Here is a 22,983-nt window from a genome sequence, read left to right as displayed (position 1 = left end):
TGGTTGCACCAACAAATATTAAGCTCCAGCTTAGCCAAGCTCAGCTTATAGAAACGGAATTAAGTTTAACTTACGTTGCACTATAATTTTCGACTCCGATCATCTTAATCCACGTGGCAATTCATTGTGGTAAGCTGAAAATTGATCTAAAACTCAATGGTTCAACGCGTATGTTTCGTGAGCTGAGCTTAAGGCATGTCTTAATGTTGGTGCAACCAGGCATTAATGCATCAATAAATTTTAAGCTCCAGCTTAGCCCAGCTCATCTTATAGATAGGGCCGCTTTAAGTCTCATTTACGTTGTACTATAATTCTTGATTATCATCATCTTAATCCACGTGGCAATCCATTGTGGTAAGCTGAAAATTGATCTAAGACTCAATGGTTCAATGCGTATATTTAGTAACGTAAAAGCACCGTATACCGTCCGGTCTCCCAATTCCGTCCGACAAAGAAATTGCGCTCTATACCTCAGAGTTTCGTCGCAATCAGACGGCCGAGTAGAATTTTTGATAGGTTATATCCCCACTCATTCTACTTTTAGCACGCAGACATTTTACGTTTACTGTTGTCAGTGCGATTCAGTTCATTGCAAGTGCATGTCTTGTTTTAAGCTATACTGATTCCAAAAAAACATAAAGGTAAGGAATACTTATTTTCCATATTTTATAGATACTACGTTTAACAGTTATGTTTTTACTTATTTATTAGAATCTTTCATATTTATTTATTGTAAATATACATATATTTTTGTAATTTTTTTCGAACAATAGATTTTATTACCGAAATTAAAGTGGACGGAATAGGGTAATGCAGAATATCAAGGGGTTCTTGATACCGTCCTAGCGGACGGTATTAGGGATTAACTCCTTCAGTTTCAAACGCTTTGTAAATATAAGTCTTAGTTAAATAATATAATCCGACATATTTTAACCATAATATATATTTTGCTCCGTTTAAAAACCTAAATACGACCTATTATAGGTACAACTCATTTTAAGAAAATTAGTGTCAACTATTAAGTGAATTCGAAAATTCAATTTAAAATTTAACCCAAGAATGATGCATTTATTACCTATTCTAGATTTAATGTGTAAGTTTGGTTTAGTTTTTATTTGTAAAAAATGTTTATGGTAGTTCTTCCTCTCAGTTTGTATTATCAAGTATGATAAAAATGACTATCTAATTAGTAAAACTCATTTAAAGGAATTGGACGGACACAGGAACCTTCTGTCCTATATCCGTCCATGGTGGACGGACAGAGCTACCTCAAACTCCTGTTACCGACCCCATAAAATAAAAACTAATAAAATATTTTTTTTTCAGTTTTTTATTATCTGCAACTATGGTATACAAAAAGCGGATGAAGTATCCCCGAGAGAATATCCAAAAAGCTATAGAAGATATTAATTTGAAACGTTTAAGTATTCGACAAGCCTCCAAAATATACAATGTGCCTAAAAGTACTTTGTTAGATACTATGAAAGAAAAGTACAAAACTCCGGGCAATATTGGAGGGCCAACAGTTTTGTCCAGTTCCGAAGAAGACTTGATTATAAAATGGATAATCGAAATGGGTAACGTGGGATTCCCGGTAACAAGATCTCAACTTGTTGATTCTGTTTCAAAACTAATTCAAAATTTGAAACGAAAAACCCCATTTAAAAATTACATACCTGGTAAAAAATGGTACAATGGTTTTCTCGCTCGTCATCCAGAAATTTCAAAACGTGTTCCACAATCACTATCTTCTTGTAGAGCCGCAGTTACGGAACAAAATATAAGAAATTGGTTTACCCAAGTTCGGGATTATATGACAAAAATGAATTTTTTACACATTCTTGAAAACCCCAAGAGAATATTCAATTGTGATGAAAGTGGTTTCTATTTATCCCCTCAAGAAAAACAAGTGTTGGTTAGAAAAGGTGCAAAAAAGGTATACAGTCGCATAGCTAATGACGAAAAAGAATGTCTTACAGTTTTGCTAACTGTTGGAGCTGATGGTTCTGTACCTCCGCCATTAGTTTTGTATCCCTACAAACGGTATGTGTCAGCTGCAATAATAACGAACATGCCAAACCAGTGGGGAGTTGGGCACTCTGAATCTGGTTGGATGACAAGTGAGACATTTTATGAATACGTTACAAATGTATTTTTTCCCTGGTTGGAAAAGAACAGTGTTCCACTCCCAGTGATATTGTTTCTGGATGGACACTCTTCCCACATCAATCTGCCTATTACTGAATTCTGCAAAGAAAAAGGTATTATTTTAACAGCATTTTACCCCAACGCAACTCACCGATTACAGCCGTTAGATGTTGGTGTTTTTTATCCCATTAAAAATAACTGGCGAAAAGATGTTCGATCTTGGCGTATGGAGAATAACGGAAGAAAACTTCAACGGGCTGAGTTTGCAAAACTCTTAGACAAAACTTTGAAGGCTACAGTCTGTACATCGATAATAAAAAGTGCATTTGAATCATGTGGACTCTTTCCGTTTAACGAAAATCGCATTGATTATTCAAAATTAATAAAACCAATAGAACAAAAAGATTCTGATGATAAAATAACTGAATCAACATCCACTACAACTGTTAATGTTTATGATTCTAAACTACTTCGAGAGGTAGAGATACGTTTAAAGCCAGAGGTTGTTAACCGTTTTAGGATTGCTGAATCAGCGGCCCAACTAGAAGAAAAATATGTAGCATTGTATGATTTCTGGAAGAGTCTTCATCCACAAAATGTCGATCATGATAAAACTTTGGAAAACAATTTGCCAATTAATGCTGCTAACGAGACCATTGTTGACATACACTTCGATGAAAACTTTTGGTTTTGCAATAATGATACAATTGAAGCTACAGTCAAAGCAGATGGAGCATTGGTCTTAATTCCTTCACAGAATAGCAATTCTAGTTCGCCAAAACCTGGTCCATCAGCATCCAAGAACAATGATTGTGAGAATATAGACTATTATTTAGCAGTAAGTTCACCCCAAGAAAAAACACCACCTAAGAACAAAATAGTAAACACAACTCCTTGTAATAGCCCATTAAAAGATGATTCAATAGGTATAGTTTATTCTGATCAAAAAAGACAAGTACAAAATCAAGAAAAAACCCCACTTAAGCAAATTACAACAACATCAGAGAATAATAGTAAATATCCAACACCTTTCAAAAAAGCACTATTTTGGCCGGAAAGTTCTGCAAAGAAAAAAAATAATAGCACAGAAGACACCAAGGAAAGGAAAAAACCAAAGATTTATCCTACAGTAGCTATAAGTGATGAATTTATGGAACATCAACGAAGACTCAAAAAAGAAAAAGAGGAAAAAGAAAATGAGAAATGTGAACGAATCCGAAAGAGGAAAGCAAAAACAGAGATTCAACAAGCAAAAAAGAAAAAGTGTCCTCCAAAACACACACCAGGCATAGATACTGGTAATAATAATACGGAAAACATAAATAAAAAGAATATAGAAATATATTCAAAGGACGATTTTGTGTTGGTTCAGTACGACAGTGAATATTTCCCTGGTGTAGTTCTGGAACGAAGCAATGATACTTTGAGAGTTAAAAGTATGACTATGAATGGAAAGTACTGGAAATGGCCAGATAGAGATGACATTTTAAATTATGACTTTGATGATGTAGTTTGTAAGATTGCGAGACCTTCACTCATAAATAAACGCGGCGCCTATGAAGTTCCAGAAATTGAAAACCTAAAAAAATGAAGTCTTTTTTTTTTATTATTTAATTCATTTGCAGTCATTAAGTTCGTTTCAAAACTTTGTACTTAAATAAAACTTATTTTTAAATTATTTGTTTTGTTTTTTGGCCATTTTTTTGCAAATTTATTTAAAAATTATTCATAATGGGTTTTTTTTTGTCATAACTAAATAAATAGGACGGATAACGGTACTCTTGTGGACGGAATTGGGAAAAAATCATTAATGTGGACGGAAAACGGCTATTTGCGAAATTTTTGCATTTGGTTTCTTAAATAAGCAATTTTGTTGAAATGACTACTGTTATTATTATAAATTTGGCTCTAGTAAGAATTAATAATGCATAATAGCTTATAGACAGAATTACTTTAAATTTCAATGATTCGGAATTGATCTTTCAAACAATTTTATATATACCACTTATAACCGGTCGGAATTCGGTGCTCTTACGTTAAGCTGAGATTAAGGTATGTCTTAAGCTTAAGATGTGTTCTGTATATGTATGCAGCTCACCTTATAGATAGGGCTGCTTTAAGTCTCACTTACGTTGCACCATAATTCTCGATTCTTATCTAAATAATCAATGTGGTAATCCATTGTGGCACGTTGAAAATTGATTTAAGACTCTATGGTGCAATACGTATGCTTGAAAGCTGAGCTTAAAGCACGTGTTAAGCTTAAGATATGTTGGTACAACCAGGCATAAAGCTGGACATTAAAGCAAGAACACATAAATAAGCTACAGTCATTTGAAATGTGTTGTTACAGAAGGATGCTTAGAATAGCATGGACACAGAAGAAAGCGAACAAGGAAGTATTGCGTGAAATGAGCAAAAAATACGAAATAATAAACACCATAAAAATAAGAAAGTTATAATATCTGAGACCCGTAATGATGGGACAGTGACATGAAATGCTAAGACTAATAATACAGAGAGATATAAAAGGAGGAAGGAGTATAGGAAGAAGGAGGGTGTCATGATTAAAAAATTTAAAGGACTGGTTTAAATGCAGTTCTATAGAACTCTTCAGAGTAGTGGTACACATAGTAAAGACAGTGATAATGATATTTAACCTCCGATGGGAGGCGACACTTAAAGAAGAAAAAGCTCGATTTTAACTTTATAGTTTTAGGTCTGGATCCCGCGTATGAAAAAAAAGTTGATTAATAGCAAGCTGAAAATTTGTTAATAGCTTAAGGGTGTCTAGTCGGATAAACTTTGATATATGGGAACACTGGAACAGGGGCAGTTTTAATTGTGGAACAGGTTAAAAATTTGGAACGGTCAGACCACGAAAACGGCACATTTACTTTGTCCGACAGAACAGACTTAAACTCTCCGAAGAGAGATTAAACTCTCATGCAAAAATCAGACTGCTATTTATTACTTGTCACAATTCCTGTCATTTGACATATTCTACATGTTCCACTCATTAAAACGCCCATTTGGTGATAAATAGCAGTCTCATTTTTGCATGAGAATTTAATGTCTGTTCGGAGAGTTTAAGTCTGTTCTGTCGGACAAAATACATGTGCCGTTTTCGTGGTCTGACCGTTCCAAATTTTTAACCTGTTCCACAATTAAAACTTCCCCTGTTCCAGCGTTCCCATATATCAAAGTTTGTCCAACTAGACACCCTTAAGCTATTAACAAATTTTCAGCTTGCTATTAATCAACTTTTTTTTCATACGCGGGATCCAGACCTATTTCTGTAATAATAAATAATTTAGATTCCAAGCACTTGAGATTAGCATTTATTTCCTAATCCTAAACTGAACCCTTTCCGTCTTTCTTCCCGGAGTCGTGAGAAAGTCTTTACCCACAATACAGCTATTTATAATACAAGAAAAAATATGAAAGAATAATATCCAAATGATGTTAAAATTTGCAATGTAAATATCATATGATATAAAAGTTTTAGATTCTGTTTCCAACACCGCAACTATATTTGAATACTTACAGCCTTATAGGTAGGTACCTACCAGTCGACATTAGATCAAATATATTCCAAATAGATTTCACAGGTACACCCTTTAGTTCGGTTGCGTTGTACACATTGTGAACCAAACTTCAACAATGATGTATGCAAATCTCCGACAAAATCGCTATAAATCCATCGTGAGATACGTTTCCCATGTCACAAAGAACGAGTATAATTCCGAACTTAACTTTCATTTAAGTTTCGAAATTTACATACAAGAAGGCATTTACATAACAATTTTGATCCTTCGCATACGACGGGATTATATTGTATTCTATACAGATTTTTCTAATTGTAACATTTAGCGGGGCACTTTTAGAAAATGGAAAGAAAGAATAATGACACAGGAAGTGAAACCGATGACGAAACGAAACGCAAAAGAGAAAACTTGGATGATTGTTTTAATAGAAGTAAAATTACAAAACGGTCACCAAGCAAAGCAGGCAACGAAAAAAATGAAGACATGGAAAATATTATGATTACGATGATGAGAGAGCTCATGAATAAAAATGATGAAATGCTTCAGGAAATAAAACAAATAAGAAAAGAACAACAACAAACCAATAAAGAGTTAATGGATGTAAAAGTAGAGAATCAAAAACTAAAAAAAGAAGTAAAATTGCTACATGAAAGAATGGAGCAACTGGAGAAATTTAGCAAAAAGAAAAGCTTGATCGTAACTGGGTTGAAAGTACAAACAAATGATGATAAGAAATTAAAAGAAGAAATGGAAAATTTCATAGCCCAAGAGTTGCAAACACAAATAAAACTAAGAAGTGCAACAAAAATAGGAGAAACAGTATGCGCAATAGAGACAGAAACTTTCACGGATAAAATGGAAATCCTAAACAAGAAAAGTAAACTAAAACAGCATAAAGACCGTATCTATATAAACAACGATTTGACATCGAAAGAAAAAGAAATACAAAAGGAAATAACTAAAATAGCAAAGGAAGAAAGAAGCAAAGGTAAGCAAACGAAAATCGGCTACAAGAAATTAATAGTAAATGGCAAAATCTGGATATGGGACGAGGAGAGAGAACAGCTGATAGAAAATTCAAAAAACTAATAAACGAAGAACAGCGGCTGAAATATGGTATTGACATGGCAAAAAAAGGAATAACGACTTTGGAAAATGAGGGAAAAAACGATACAAATAAAGAAAAACATGAGGAAATAATAAAAATTGGAATTTGGAATGTACGAAGTACGTACGAAGAGGGTGCCTTAAAAAATTTAGATAATATTATGGAGAATTACAAAGTAGACATCCTGGCCTTACAAGAAACAAAACAGTTGGGAACTGAAATAGTCAAAATAGGAAAAAGAACCTTTTTTAAGAGTGGCGGGACAAACAGATATTTTGGAGTTGGATTTATGGTGACAGAAAAAATAAGTAAATTAGTTATAGACTTCCAAGCAATATCAGATAGAATATGTTATTTAAGAATAAGAGGAAAGTACAGAAAAATTAGCATCATTAATGCACATGCCCCCACTGAAGAAAAAGACCTAGAAACCAAGACAGAGTTCTATGAGAAGCTAAGTAATTTGATGGATAAAATTCAGAAATATGACATAAAGATAATCGTAGGAGATATGAATGCCAAAATAGGAAGAGAAGAGATTTACAGAAGTATAACGGGTGGAAAAAGTTTGCATAAGGAATCAAATGAAAATGGGAAAAAATTAATTGAATTTGCAACAGAAAATAAAATGAAAATTGTAAGCACAAGATTTGACCATAAGGATATTCATAAGATAACTTGGATATCTCCAGATGGAAGGACAAAAAACCAGATAGACCACGTATTAATAGAAAGTAAACATATCAGAGCAATTACCGATTCCAGAAGCTACAGAGGGGCAGATACCAATAGCGATCATATTCTAACGATAGCCAAACTTAAACAAGAGCTGCCAAGAAACCCAAGAACAGCAAAAGAAAGATTAACATACAAGATAGAATTACTTAAAGAAGAAAAAACGGCAAACAAATTTGTGGCAGAGATAAATAAAAGACTTCGTTACCCCACCGCAGAAGATATTGATGAAGAATGGAGGAATATACAGATAGCGATGACAGAAGCAACGGAACTATGTCTAGGAAAAGTACAAGCAGAGAAACGAAGAGACTGGTTTGACGAGGATTGTAAAATAGCATTGATACGTAGAAATAAAGCAAAAATAGAAAAAGACAAAAATAATACACAGGATACTACAGAAAAATATAAAATGGCAAGAAGAGAAGTAAAACAAATCTGCAGAAAAAAGAAAAGAGAACATCTTGACAAACAGTTGAAAACAATAGAAGAATCATACATAAACAAGGAAATAAGAAATTTCTACCAAGAAGTAAAAAAATCTCGAGGAACTGCAAAGAGTAAAAAAAGTTATTGTAGAGGTAAAGACGGTGTGCTTTTAGGAGAAACAACAGAAAAATTGAACAGATGGGCGGAGTATTTTGAAGAACTATTAAATGAAAATAAACAAGCAGAACCCCAGGAAATAAAACAACATGAACAGGATAACACAGAACAACAACGTGAAGAAGAACCTACACTACAAGAAGTAAAAGAAGCAATATTGAAGCAAAAAAATAACAAAAGCGCAGGAGAAAGCGGAATTCCGGCAGAGATTTTTAAAGTAGGAGGAGAAAAGCTGCAAGAAAAAATTTTCCGACTAATATTAACAGTCTGGCAAAAAGAGGAAATGCCGCAACAATGGAACAATGCACTCATCTGTCCAATCTACAAAAAAGGTGATGAAACAAGTTGCGAAAATTATAGAGGAATATCGCTATTAGAAGTGGCCTATAAAATACTTGCAAAAATCATCCGAAATAGATTGCAAAAGGAGGTAAATAAGATCATTGGAGAATACCAAGGAGGTTTTAGACCAGGAAGATCAACAACAGATCAAATATGTTTATTAAAACTAATACAGAACAACAGCTACGAACAAAATTTGGGACTACACATGTTGTTCATTGACTTTAAACAGGCTTACGACTCAGTAGACCGAGATATGCTATATGAAGCAATGAGATCCTTGGGTATTTCAGGAAAGCTGGTTAAATTAGTGAGAATGACGCTCAACAATACAAAAAACAGGATAACACTAGAAGGAAATTTTTCAAAACAATTCACAGTGAATAAAGGACTGAAACAGGGTGACCCTCTATCTACAGACTTATTTAACTTGGTACTAGAACACATAGTAAGAAGGATAAAAATTAATACAAGCGGTACCATATTTAACAACAGACAGCAGTTTATAGCTTACGCTGATGATCTAGTCATCCTAACAAGAACAAAGGAACATCTCCAAAAAATATTCCAAAAGTTCGAAGCGGAAGCAAAAAGGTATGGATTAAGAATCAACCAAGGAAAAACACAATACATGGTAATGAAAGGAGATATAAATAAAGAGGATAACTATATAAAAATGAAAGGAGAAGGAGATGAATATAAATTTAAGGAAGTAGCAGAATTCGAATACCTGGGAGTGACTGTAACCAGTACTGGAAGGGAAGAAAAAGAAATAGATAAAAGATTATTGAAGGGAAGTCGAGTTGTGGGTGCCTTAAACACGATATTAAAAGCAAAAAATGTATCAATAAACGCGAAAATCAGAATGTATGAAACGATAATACGGCCCACAGTGTTGTATGCGAGCGAAACGTGGGTAATGAATCAACAAGAGGAGAAGAAGATACAGATATGGGAAAGGAAGATCCTGAGAAAAATTTTTGGAGGTATACAGATAGCGGAGAAAACCTGGAGGAGACGAACAAATGAAGAAGTAATGAGGATGTATGGGAGACCAAAAATAACGACAAAAATACGAGCCCAAAGAGTTAGATGGCTGGGACATATTACTCGAATGCCAGAAACTAGAAACGTCAAACGAATATTGAATGACAGAGCATTGGGAAAAAGGAGACGAGGTCGACCAAGGAAGAGATGGTTAGAGGCTGCAGAGAGGGATTTGGAAGAAATCGGGGTGAAGGACTGGAGAAAGAGTGCAGAGGACCGAACAGAATGGAGAAATATTATCCAGAATTTAGAAGCCGTAGGCCTATAAGGCCTGTTAGCGCTGTTATATATATATATATATGGGAACACTGGAACAGGGGCAGTTTTAATTGTGGAACAGGTTAAAAATTTGGAACGGTCAGACCACGAAAACGGCACATTTACTTTGTCCGACAGAACAGACTTAAACTCTCCGAAGAGAGATTAAACTCTCATGCAAAAATCAGACTGCTATTTATTACTTGTCACAATTCCTGTCATTTGACATATTCTACATGTTCCACTCATTAAAACGCCCATTTGGTGATAAATAGCAGTCTCATTTTTGCATGAGAATTTAATGTCTGTTCGGAGAGTTTAAGTCTGTTCTGTCGGACAAAATACATGTGCCGTTTTCGTGGTCTGACCGTTCCAAATTTTTAACCTGTTCCACAATTAAAACTTCCCCTGTTCCAGCGTTCCCATATATCAAAGTTTGTCCAACTAGACACCCTTAAGCTATTAACAAATTTTCAGCTTGCTATTAATCAACTTTTTTTTCATACGCGGGATCCAGACCTATTTCTGTAATAATAAATAATTTAGATTCCAAGCACTTGAGATTAGCATTTATTTCCTAATCCTAAACTGAACCCTTTCCGTCTTTCTTCCCGGAGTCGTGAGAAAGTCTTTACCCACAATACAGCTATTTATAATACAAGAAAAAATATGAAAGAATAATATCCAAATGATGTTAAAATTTGCAATGTAAATATCATATGATATAAAAGTTTTAGATTCTGTTTCCAACACCGCAACTATATTTGAATACTTACAGCCTTATAGGTAGGTACCTACCAGTCGACATTAGATCAAATATATTCCAAATAGATTTCACAGGTACACCCTTTAGTTCGGTTGCGTTGTACACATTGTGAACCAAACTTCAACAATGATGTATGCAAATCTCCGACAAAATCGCTATAAATCCATCGTGAGATACGTTTCCCATGTCACAAAGAACGAGTATAATTCCGAACTTAACTTTCATTTAAGTTTCGAAATTTACATACAAGAAGGCATTTACATAACAATTTTGATCCTTCGCATACGACGGGTAAAAAGTTTCGGACAAGTTCTGGATTGATTTTCGGTATAAAAGTTAAGATACGGAGAACAGTTTGGTCTCTGTTTATGCTGAATGTTTTTAACTCTTTAACTTATGTGGTGCCGTCACATTTCAAATACATATAAAAGCACCAATACATTTTTAAAGGCACGGATAAGTGTTTTAAGTGTTTTAATGTAAAATTGAGCTTATAGCACATATACATAATTAATATATTAAATATATAACACAATCAGAAACGTCTAAAACGTTTTTTAATGACAGAATCTCATTTTTACTTTGAAAGTAACAATTAACTCAACTACTTACCTTATGAGTTGCACAACAACCGCTAACATATCTCTCACTGAATATCATAATATTTTTTCTTTTTCTTAAGGTACTTGCCTTCTCCATTACTGAACATTGGCAAAAATTATAGCAATATTCTATCTAACATGAGCTATTCTTAATAATTAATGGATATCCACGCCTGTCCAGTTTCTTACATTCTTTAGCCACGTATATATTTTTCTACCAGAACCGCTTCTTCCTTCTACTTTCACTTTCATTATGAGTCGTAGTACTTTTCTCCTCTGTAAATATGTCCTAAATAAGGTGTTTTTCTGTTTTTTACAATATGTACCGTAAAGTGAGGCTACTTTGTGACACATATGGTTACTTTGTGACAGTGGCCTCTAAAGTTAAACTTATTAACTTGGCCGATCCAGTAGAAATGCTGGCAGGATTGCGTTTAGGTAAATTGACGCCCTAGACAATTCTCTATTAGCCGCCCTTCAAGCATGTACCATTTTTGTGAAAAAAAAATGCAAGCAGATTGTTTTATTTAAATAAGAATACATAAAAATTGTCATTCCAGTTCGATCACATCAGATTTGTTTCTTGATGTTTCTTTTGAAAAATCATCTATAATGTCGTCATAATTGTTAAGATTATTAAGACCTTCTTTCGTTATACTTGATCGGAAATTATTTTCATGACTATTTTAAATTCTTGGCATTTTCGAAAATGACCTTTCAGCGGACACGTTGGTTGGCAACTGGGAGGCACAAATAAATGCGCAAAGCAATATCAAAATTAGGGAAAATATCTTTCAATCCACTCTTCTTTAAATATTTAGATATGTCCATTATTGGTGATTGGTGATTTTACTGTGGTATCCAAATGAACCTTTAAGTGAATGCATTCATGTATGAATGATGTAGGTATCTATTAGTGCAGTCAGTGAGGGTATTTGGCTCCGAATTCCATCCTACTGCATCAATTTACTTGATATTTTTACTGTAAGTAGGGAATAGCTCAAGAAACAAAGTCTACGCTATATCCTATGACGCTTTTAACTTAGGGGTGGTTCCCACCCGTTCTCGGGGGTGAATTTTTTTTATCAAACTAACACCGGAAGTGGTCAGAGAACCTAATTCTGAGCAATAATTTCTTTATAAACTTTTTTTTGAAAACTCAATACTTTTTGAGTTATTCGTGGTTAAAAATTTGCCATTTTCATTAAAAAATTACATTCTTCGGAGACTGTTTTTGGGAATACCATAAAAATTGTGCATCTAACGATAAAAACTATATAAAACATTTTTCTAGTTTATGAAAAATCAGAGAGATTCATTTTGTCATAAATCTTCTAGTTTTAATAAAAAAATAGATGGTAGGTGAAAAAAGATTTTTTTTGGTGCATGCTCAAATCGGTGTATTCAACTTGAAATAACAAAAATTGTCGATTTTAGGGGTATAATGCTACGAATACAATTTGTAGTGCTTGAAAAGTCCTTTAAAACGAGAACTGTTAAATGTCGGTTACATTCAAACTAAGCGAGATATGGTGCAAAAAAACTCATGATTAATGTATTTTAAGGAAAAATGAGAAGTATATTTAACCCCTCATCCAGCAGAATTCCTTCTACTATAGTGTTATTTCTATATTCAAAAAGTTGGACGGGTTTAAAATGAATGGTTTTTGAAAAGAATCAGATCAAATTATAGAGCGCATTTTTAAATTTTCTTAAAAATCTTCCTTTTTCTCCATGTAATTCGAAAGTGATAAGAGATACGTACAAAAATACCTTACAAAAATGTAGGTTTTCTTTTAGATAACAATTTTATTTTCTTTCATTAATGTATCTAATTATCATTTTCGAGTTACATGGAGAAAAAGAAAGATTTAAAAATTTTTTAAAAATGCTCTCTATATTTTGATCTTATTTTTTTCAAAAATCATACATTTTAAACCCGTCCAACTTGTTGAATATAGAAATAACACTATAGTAAAAGGTATTGTAGAAGCAAAACGATGCATTTAAATCTGGTGGATGAGGGGTTAAAATATACATACTTTGCATTTTATCTTAAAATAAATTAGTCATCCTTTTTTGTTGCACCATATCTCGCTTAGTTTGAATGTAATCTAAATTTAACAGTGCGGTCGTTTTAAAGGTCTTTTCAGGCAGTAGGTACTTACAAAAGATATTCATAGCATTATACCCTTAAAATCGACCATTTCTCTGTTATTTAGTTGAACACACCCATTTGAGCACGCACAAAAATTTCTTTTCACCTACCATATCTCTTTTTATGTTATCACTAGAAGACTTATGAAGGAACGAATCTCTTTGATTTTTCATAAGCTACCAAAATGTTTTTTATATAATTCTTTTCGTTAGATGCATAATTTTTAAGGTACTCGCAAAAAACCGTCCGAAAAGGCGACATGTTTCAATGAAAATGGAAAATTTTGAACCACGAATAACCCAAAAGGATTCAGTTAAAAAAAATATAGAACGGTGCGCCCGCCGCCTTTGCGGTGCTGCCGACGGCCCAATAATCCCTAAATTTACGACATCTGTCCTTTTTGAATGAATAGTGTTAAGAAAATGCAATTTGTTTTCTAGAAATGAATGCCCACTTATAGTCAATTGATGGATGCACGATGTACTTAAATGTTATTCGATTTTAAATTTTATATATAAATATTTTTTGTACAGTATTTTTGCCGCCCTCTCATAATTTCCCGCCCTAGGCAACTGCCTATATTGCCTAATGGATAAAGCAGCTATGAATGCTGGAATAATTAAAATGCTTTATTTCAATAGTAGACTATGTGCACTATCTAGGGAACAATAACCAAAGTTCCTTGTGCAACTTCGCTCGTCATGCCACAGCTGATTTGATCATCGTCAAAACAGGTGATTTTAGGTTGGCGTGAAAACTTTGACTTTTGAAGAAGAATTTTTGAAAGATATTTCTACCAAAGTAAATTTATATTTTAACACAAATGTTACCTCCATTCAACATTAAAATGTTGTTTGTAAAAAATGTACGGGTGTTTCTTTGTGCCACAGTTAGAATTCCATATAAATATCTCAGAAAAACTTACGTGTCACTAAGAAACCCCCACCCATGGGGCGACTTTGTGACAACTTTTTTTGAGATTTCTTGATTTCTATAACATATAGCGCATTCTAGTTGTCACTGAACATAGAGGAAAGATTGAGCTTTCAGGTGATATTTTTAAAATTATAATAAACCGAAAGTGTATGTACTATATCATCACAAAACCTAAAGAAGTGTCACAAAGTAGCCTCACTTTACAGTATGATTTTTTTTCTCAGTCCTCGTCTTTCTCAGTACCTCATGTTGCTCACGTGTTCTATCCAGGACATCTTCAGCATCCTTCGAAAGCCCCAGATACCAAAAAATTTAATACGACCCATAGTTGTAATTCCAAGAGTCCATGCTTTCACTCCGTATAACAGGATGGAATAAATGGAATAAATCAATGTCTTTACAAATCAGTATCAGATATTTAATGATAAAGTAGAGTTTTGCAATTGTTTCATTCTGTGAAAAGCGGACCTAGCTTACTCAGCTTATGCGTGAATTGGCAGAGACCACAAGAATTAGTAAAGATGGCGCTAGTCATATTTTGAAGGAAGTTTTCAATATGAATAAATTATCCTGCAGATGGGTACCATGTTAACTAACCAGTGACCAAAATCATGAACGTGTGATCTTATGAAGCACAATCCATTGGACTCTTGACGTCGATTAGTAAACGTAAATTAAACCTAGATTCATTACTTTATACGGAAGAATGGAAAGGCAGTGGATTGAAGCAGGCAAAGGTACTCAGAATTGTGGCTCAATGAGTCAGTAAGGTTATGGCCACTGTACTTTATAATTGAAAAGGCATAGTTTTAAAAGACTATCTTGACAAAGGTAAAACTATTAATAGCCGATATTATTGTGCATTATTGGATACATTGAAGCAGGAACTCAGTGAGAAGCGGCTCATACAAAAAAGAAAAAACTGTTTTTTCTACATGTTCACAGGCTCACAAGAGTGTTATGATAATGGTAAAAATTCATAATATGGTTAATTATTTATATGGGAAATAAGCCACAATTAAAATGAAAAAAATAATTTTATTAACGTTTCGACGCCCAAATCGGGTGCCGTTGTCATTTGGGCGTCGAAACGTTAATAAAATTATTTTTTTCATTTTAATTGTGGCTTATTTCCCATATAAATAATTAATCATAAAAATGCCACAAGGAAATAGCTTCAGAACAACATTCATAATATGGGCTTCGACTTGCTTTCTCATCCAGCTTATTTTCCTGATTTAGCCCCATCCGATCATTATGTGCTCCCAAATCTAAACACATTGCTCGAAAATACAAAATTTAAATTGAACGAATAGATGAAACAGACGCCTATTTTGCAGAGCTTCCAGAATCGTATTAGGCGAAGGGCATAAATAAGTTGGAAAATCGCTGGAATATCTGTATTGGGCTCAACGGCTACTAAAAGAATTTTCTGAAAAAACATGTTTTTAATTTCAAAGGTTACTTATCAGAACACCTAGTAATATAAGCTTACTTTCATATTAGAAAAATATATGTCAGTATTTATGCTGTTTTTGAAATACCTATCAATCTGCAAATAAATTATTATTAGAGAGTATGTAAAACTACACTACTTTTGATGTCTCGAATTTCCTAAATCGTCTTTATCTTTAGCAATATCGCTGTAATAATATTGTTGTTAAACAGGTAAATTTTCATTGTATACCGGGTGTACCAATCAAAGTGTGTTTTTTTTCTCAAAGTTCGCATCACCCTGTGGAATATTCTAGCATTTATAAAATACTGAAATTAAAACCCAACTATAGCCTCATGTTTTCTCAATTTGATTCAAACGCTTATGTGGGACCATAAAAAAGTTAGGTACTTTAACAATTAACCATGTTTTTCATCAATACAGGGTGTTTTTAAATAAGTATGGCAACGTATATCCGCAAATGCTTCGTTTCCGAGATAGGGGGTGTTGAAATTTTTCTTATAAACTGACGATTTATTTATTGCTCTAAAACCGGTTGAGATATGCAATTGAAATTTGATGGGTTTTGAGACGTCTTTATTGCGCATCTTTTGACATACAATTAGGAATTTTATATTCACCATAGACGCGTACACGGATCACATTACCCTATGCGCGCCAATGGTAAATCTTAAATTCTTAATTGTATGTCAAAATATGTGCAATAACTACGTCTTAAAACCCACCAAACTTTATTTGCATATCTCAACCGGTTTTAAAGTAATTAATAAATCGTCATTTTTTAAGAAAAATTTCAACACCCCCTATGTCGGACGCGAAGCATTTGCGGACATCGTTTATAAAGCAAACTTATTATTTTTCATGCAGCATTACCTACTCCTTAAAGTTAAAAACATGGCTAGTAGTTGTTAATGTACCTAACATGTTTATGGTCCAACATAAACGATGAATCAAAAAACGGAATGTTGAGAAAACATGAGGCTATAGTTGAGTTCTAATTTCAGTATTTTATAAATGCTAGAATATTTCACAAGGTGATGCGAACTTTGAGAAAAAAACACAGATTGATTGGTACACCCGGTATGCAATGAACATTTACCTGTTTAGCAGTAATATTATTACAGCGATATTGTTAAAAACAAGACTAAACATATTAAAAAATCACTGAAATCGGACAACAGGTTTAGGAAATTCAAGACATCAAAAATGACAAATTTTAAGGTGGGCGGTTAATTTTGCCAGTGAGCGTATAATTTTCATGACAACAAAATTATCGATTACTTCTGGAACATGTTATTTTTAGGTCTTATTTGTACTTAACTCTTTTAACCCGTTGTTTATGAAAAAAATCAAGTAACTGTATCCTCATATTTTCTGTGAGCATAATTTCCCTTACACCAAATTTACATAGTAACCTAAAGAAAAGAAGTATTTTTTAAAAGCGCCTTCTTCCATACATATAAGATTTCATCTCGTTAATTCAAAAGCTATTCCAGAATTCCCCGAGTGATATTTTCACTTCCTTTAATAGCCTCATTATAAAAAAGGGGTTGAATTCTGTTTACCTGCCAAGGGGTGAGTAATAGGCACTATATACACAGACAAACGTGTGACGAAGAAACTGTCGAAAAGAAAAGTTGAAACCTCTGAACTCATGTGAAGTAAATGAAGTTGGCTTCGAGAGTTGGTTACCACGGCAACACCGTTCCCTGCAGGTTAAAACCTTATTGGATATGCTCATCGTTTTATTTTATTTTTCGACTTTTCCAACATTTACATTTTTCATCTAGAGCTTCCATTTTCCAATGCGCGCCTTCCTTGGATATTGTATCAGATACTAGATGTAGGATTGTGCTGAAGACGCGACCGAATTTGAAACTTGTTATAGTCGGGGTGGTTTAGAGCATTTTTTTAACTTTCATAGCTTATTTTAGGAAAATTTATACTATTTTTCTAAACAGGAAGAAAACATTTATAGTAATGTCAATAAAACAGGATAGTATGGTGTATAGTGTATACAGATTCTTGAAAAAACTCTAGAGTTTGGCGTCGACAGCCACCACATATTCTTGGATTTCAAATTTCAAAGCTACATCTCTCTCTCTCTCTCTCTCTCTCTCTCTCTCTCTCTCTCTTCAGTCCTGACCCCACCGACTGAGTGTGGTAGTCGTCGTGATGTCGTGTATTGTCCGTCTCCAACGATTCTGTCTCTGGTCATTTACCTCAAACATAGGTCTTTTGCATATTCCTGTATTTTGGTCGATCCATCTTGTTGAGGATCTTCCTTGTGATCTTCGGCCGTCCACCTTTCCTTGTATAATGATTCTTTCCATGTTTTCTGTGTTTGCTCTCATAACATGTCCAAAGTATTTAAATTGTTGAAGATGGATTTTGCTGGAGAGCCATTAGCTGACATTTACCTCATTTAAAATTGAAGTACTTGGCCTGTGGTTGGTCCACGAAATTAGTAACATTCTTCTACAACAAGACATTTCAGTGACGACTATCTTAGTTCTTTCGCTTGTCGTAGGGTTCAAGATTTACATCTGTATATATGTCAGTATTGGAAATATTAACCAATTGACAAAAATTCGTGAAATTTTAGAGTCTTTCTTTATTTTGACCACCTTTCCTACGCCCGAATATGACTCAGTAATTAGATATAAACTATTTTTTGTTGGAATTTCAAGTACAGCTTCACTTTATTCAACTTACATTCACAGGAGCAGCGAGCATGGTGAGCATCCAAGACCATTCCATTGCAAAAATGGACTAGACAGGCTGAAGGAATATCGTACCTCTTATTTAACCTTGCTCTAGAAAAAGTAATTCGAAGTAGATGAGTATGAATGGCATTATCTTTTACAAATATGTATAAATTATTAGACATACAGATGATATCGACATCGAAGCTAGGTCCACAGAGTCTCTGACCGAAGAACTCTGGTCGTTATGGGCGTCTGTACTAAGAAGGGGAGTAAAAATATAAATGCCCAAAAGATGAAATATTATATACGTGTTGTACTAGGTCAAGCAAACAGATACCAAGCATACATAGGTCAAGCATAATAATTGGTGAGCTAGAACTGGAAGGCTTCCTGTTCACTAAAGATAACAACTATAAGACAACAACAATACTTGTCATTCAGTATTACTACGGCTTGAGAAGACATATGGCCTCAAATTTACCCAACAAAAAATTAAAGTGACCATCTATACAACGCTAGTAAAACCAGAATGGTCCTGATTTTCTTCTTCTTCTACGGCACTACAGCCCAAATTGAGCCTTGGCCTCCTTTATTTTTTGCCTCCACCCTTGCGTGTCTGTGGCTGCTCTTCTCCATACGCCATACACGGACTCCTAAAAGGGCTTGTGCGTCGCTGTTTACTGTGTATTTCCAGCGCTTTCTTGGCTTTCCAACCGGTCTCTTTCCCTGCATTCTAGCATTCAGTGCTCTATTTGGTAGCCTATCCTCTCCCATTCTTATCACATGTCCGGCCCATTGCAATCTTTGTATTCTAATGAAGTCTGACAGGGGTGCTTCCTTATGAAGTTGATAAAGTTCGTTGTTGTATCGACTTCTGAAGATTCCGTTTTCCCTCACAGGTCCTAGTATTCTCCTCAGTACTTTCCTTTCGAATGTGTCAAGTTTGTTTTTGGATGTTTCTTTCAGGACCCAGGCTTCACTGCCATAGCATGTTATTGGTCGAATTAAAGTTTTATAGTTTCTCATCTTTGTATTTCGGTGGACCCTTTTAGACCGAAATATGTGGGAGAGGGTAAGAATGGTCCTGATCACTTGCACAAAATGACCAGGAACTACTTAAAACTTTTAAGCGAATAATCCTAAGAAGAATATATGAAGGAATGAAAGAGCAACAATGTGCCGCAGACGCTACAAATTTGAGTTGTATAGAAGTTTTCTGAAACTTGACGTTGTAAAATTTATTAAGGTAGTACGCCTTGGATGGATAGGGTATGTAATTAGATGAGAGGAAGGTGCAACAGTCAAAAAAGATGGAACAACGAGCCATAGAAAAACCGAGAGCTAAGTATCAAGACACGTAGAGGATAATTTTAAATCTATTGAAGTTGGAGCATGGAGAAAAGATGTCACAAACAGGGGCGAATTGAGAATTGCTCTGAAAAATCCTTTGGCTCATAGTGAGTTATCATCACCATCATCATCATCAACCCGTACGCGTCCACTGCTGGACATAGGTCTCCCTCAGCTCTTTCCATTTATCTCTATTTTGCTCTATTTATCTATTTATCTATTTATCTCTATGAGTGAGTTATATATTATATATAAATGAGTCAAAGGTATTACAAGTATAACTTCCATAAAATGCTTACCTAAAAACACTCAGTCCTGCTCACCTAAAAAAAGTGCATTAAAAATTATTCCAAGAGCGTCAATTTTTTTTAATAATAAGATAGAGCAGTTACAGTAGAATGTTAGTTAGTATATTTGGATTTGTCATATGTACTTATTTCCTATACGCTGTGAGCTCGTACGTAGAGGGGATATTTAAAAATTCGCGAGCGCCAGTAGTGGCAAGTCTGTAAACGTTTACCGGAAATTTGACATAAATGTCAAAGTGATTAATTTAAAATTAAAATTAAAATTAAAATTAAAACATTAATTATAAAAAATATTAGTTGGTCAAAGCTGTGGTATATATTTTTACCTTAAATATACTTACGTTTTAAATACTGAATTTAAGTTTTTTTAATGTTCCGTAATATGTAATTATAAATTAATCTAGCGTCATCTACACGATAATTGTGAAAGTATCCGAAGTAAAAAATTCATATTTTATCAATAGAACGTCAAAATGATTAGCAAAATCTTAAAAAAATCGTTTACAATTTAATTATTTTTTGCGTTGTAAATATTCAGCGATAACAATTAAATAATAAATTTAAAAATTACCGGTGTAAGTTGAATTAGTAGTCCGCTAGGAGCGACACCAGCGAAGCTCAGAGCGTATAGATTTATGCTAACATGAATGCATTATTTTAATTTATATTTGCTTTATTTTGTGAAGGTAGAAGACGTTTTGTTTTACTAACACAGGTTAAAAGTACTTAAGATTGACTCACATTGTCAATCTTTTTGTTACAATGTTAGTAAACAACTTATTAGGTTTGTTCCAACTCGATACAAAACCGTTCTTGAACGGTTCGTGAACCGCGCAGTAACGAAAAATGTGTTACTGCGCATCATTATTCTTTATTTCGCATGCGCGTAACGATTCAAGAACGGTTTTGTATCGAGTTGGAACAAACTTAATATAAACGATATGAACAATGTCAGTTTTGACGGTTCGTTAAGATGTACAAATTGAATATTCATCAAAGTATTTATCGATTAGTTGGACATGTACCAAAACGCGATATTGTAAAAATTTTTATTGCTTAAAATATTTCTGTGTCAACGATTTACCAGACAATTAAAGAGTGCGAAAATGGTATACCATGCCTTATTTTGCCCAAAAGTGGTAGACAAAGAGTTTTAACTCCTGCTCGGGAACAGAGATTGATTCAGAGTATGGAGAAACAATTAGGAAAGTCTTTGCGAAATGTAGGCCGAAGATATATTGTTTCACGAATAACTGTACGTAGAACAATTTCTAGAAATAATTTAAAACGATATAAAAAAAGAAGCTCCTAAGTACACACCAGCTCAGTTAGAAAAAATTTCTAGTTGTTGCCGTGCATTGAGACGTATTCATTTTCCTGGTAAAATTCTCATTATGGATGATGAAAAGGATTTTACTTTATCCAATTCCGAAATGAAGGGCAACGATGGATTTTATACACGCAATGAACAAGATGCACCGGACGTAGTTAGGTTTAAGGAAAAAGTGAAATTTGCCGATCAAATTTTGGTATGGTGTGCCATCTCAGAAGCTGGTGTTTCACAGCCGTTTGTTGGGGGGCGTGTTCGCGGTGAAGCTCCCAATGCTGACATTTACGTTGACAGGTGTCTTAAAAATCTTATTAAATTTATAAATACTCATCACCTCAATGATGAAATCATATTTTGGCCCGACTTAGCGTCATGCCATTACGCTAGGAGAACGACAGATTGATTAACTGCTCAAAATATAAATTTTGTTCCCAAGCGCGACAACCCTCTACATGTGCCACAGGCGAGGTCTATAGAAGAGTTTTGGACTGTTTTGAGTCGAACGGTGTGTAATAATGGCTGGGAAGCCTAAAATGAAAATCAGCTAAGGCGAAGAATTTTGCAAAAATTTCGTTAGATCGATTTAGAAACAGTAAAAAGGCTTATTGTACATGCAAGGCCAAATTTACGTGCCATCGAAGATCATGGACCTCTTTCTGCTCTTTAAAAATTCATTAATAACCTTAATGTAGACTTAATTTCCTGTATTTAGTTAATAAAATAAAATTCATTTACAACTAGAAAATACATATTTATTTTTTCCGAAAACTTTGAAATATACGTTAGTAATATAGGTGATTTTAATGCCAAAATTGCAAAAGAAAGGGTAGAAGATGTTAAAGATCACTACTAGCGTACCTACTGAGACATGTAATAATAATAATAATATCGTATGATATTTTTACCGGGGAGATCCTTTCGGATTGCATTTTTATGAGCTACATTTTTGATAGCAAAATTTTTTTTTCGATAAAATATTTACTTTTTGAGATATTTGCTAAGAACCCCCTGAAAATGTGTTTTTTTGTCGAAAAATAAACATTTTCAATCACAAATAACTCGAAAAGTATAGACTTACGTAAAAAACTCTACAGAACGAAAGTTGCTTAGAATTAGTCAGTTTATCCATTTCCGGACTTACTTTAAACGTCCGTTATTTCAACCCCGAGAAGGGGTGAATGTCACCCCCAAGTAAAAGCAACCAACGGCACAAATTCAAGTTTGAAGTGTATGGTAAGTAGAACCTTAATCCAAATTTTCATGCAAAATTACAGTTGGCCCTAAAAATTACACTCCAAAACGGTCATTTACTGCGCTATTTCTACTAATGGTAGGGGATCCCAAGAGGGGGTTTTTGCAGTTACTCGAGCGTGTCAGATTATTATATGGGGAGAAACCTTGTACCCTGAACATGAACCTCTACCATATATTGGCTCTTAATGCAGGGGAGTTCGTTAAGGGGGGGGGGGCGAAAAAAAATCTATCCTTAGAAAAACTTGAAATTGTCAGATTAAGATAAGGTAAGTTAAGTACATGCAAAATTTGCATATTTAAAAAATCTGATGATTTGATCGGGG

The 22,983-nt window shown here is 34.1% G+C and overlaps 1 protein-coding gene across 1 annotated transcript; it reads left to right on the top strand.

Moving 5' to 3' along the window:
* The first annotated feature begins 401 nt into the window (after window positions 1-401).
* Window positions 402-3,826, top strand: LOC126881330 (uncharacterized). The gene is made up of 2 exons (XM_050645550.1): window positions 402-641; window positions 1,327-3,826. The coding sequence occupies exon 2, from the start codon at window positions 1,346-1,348 to the stop codon at window positions 3,737-3,739; it is 2,394 nt and encodes a 797-aa protein (XP_050501507.1). The 5' UTR covers window positions 402-641; window positions 1,327-1,345; the 3' UTR covers window positions 3,740-3,826.
* The last annotated feature ends 19,157 nt before the right edge of the window (window positions 3,827-22,983 follow it).

The sequence above is a fragment of the Diabrotica virgifera genome, chromosome 3 (assembly GCF_917563875.1).
Source record: "Diabrotica virgifera virgifera chromosome 3, PGI_DIABVI_V3a".
NCBI classification, from domain to species: domain Eukaryota; kingdom Metazoa; phylum Arthropoda; class Insecta; order Coleoptera; family Chrysomelidae; genus Diabrotica; species Diabrotica virgifera.
This window is presented reverse-complemented; position numbering and strand designations above follow the sequence as displayed.

Coding starts and splice junctions, on each gene's coding strand:
- LOC126881330 (XM_050645550.1), top strand. CDS start 1,346: ATGGTATACAAAAAGCGGATGAAGTATCCCCGAGAGAATATCCAAAAA.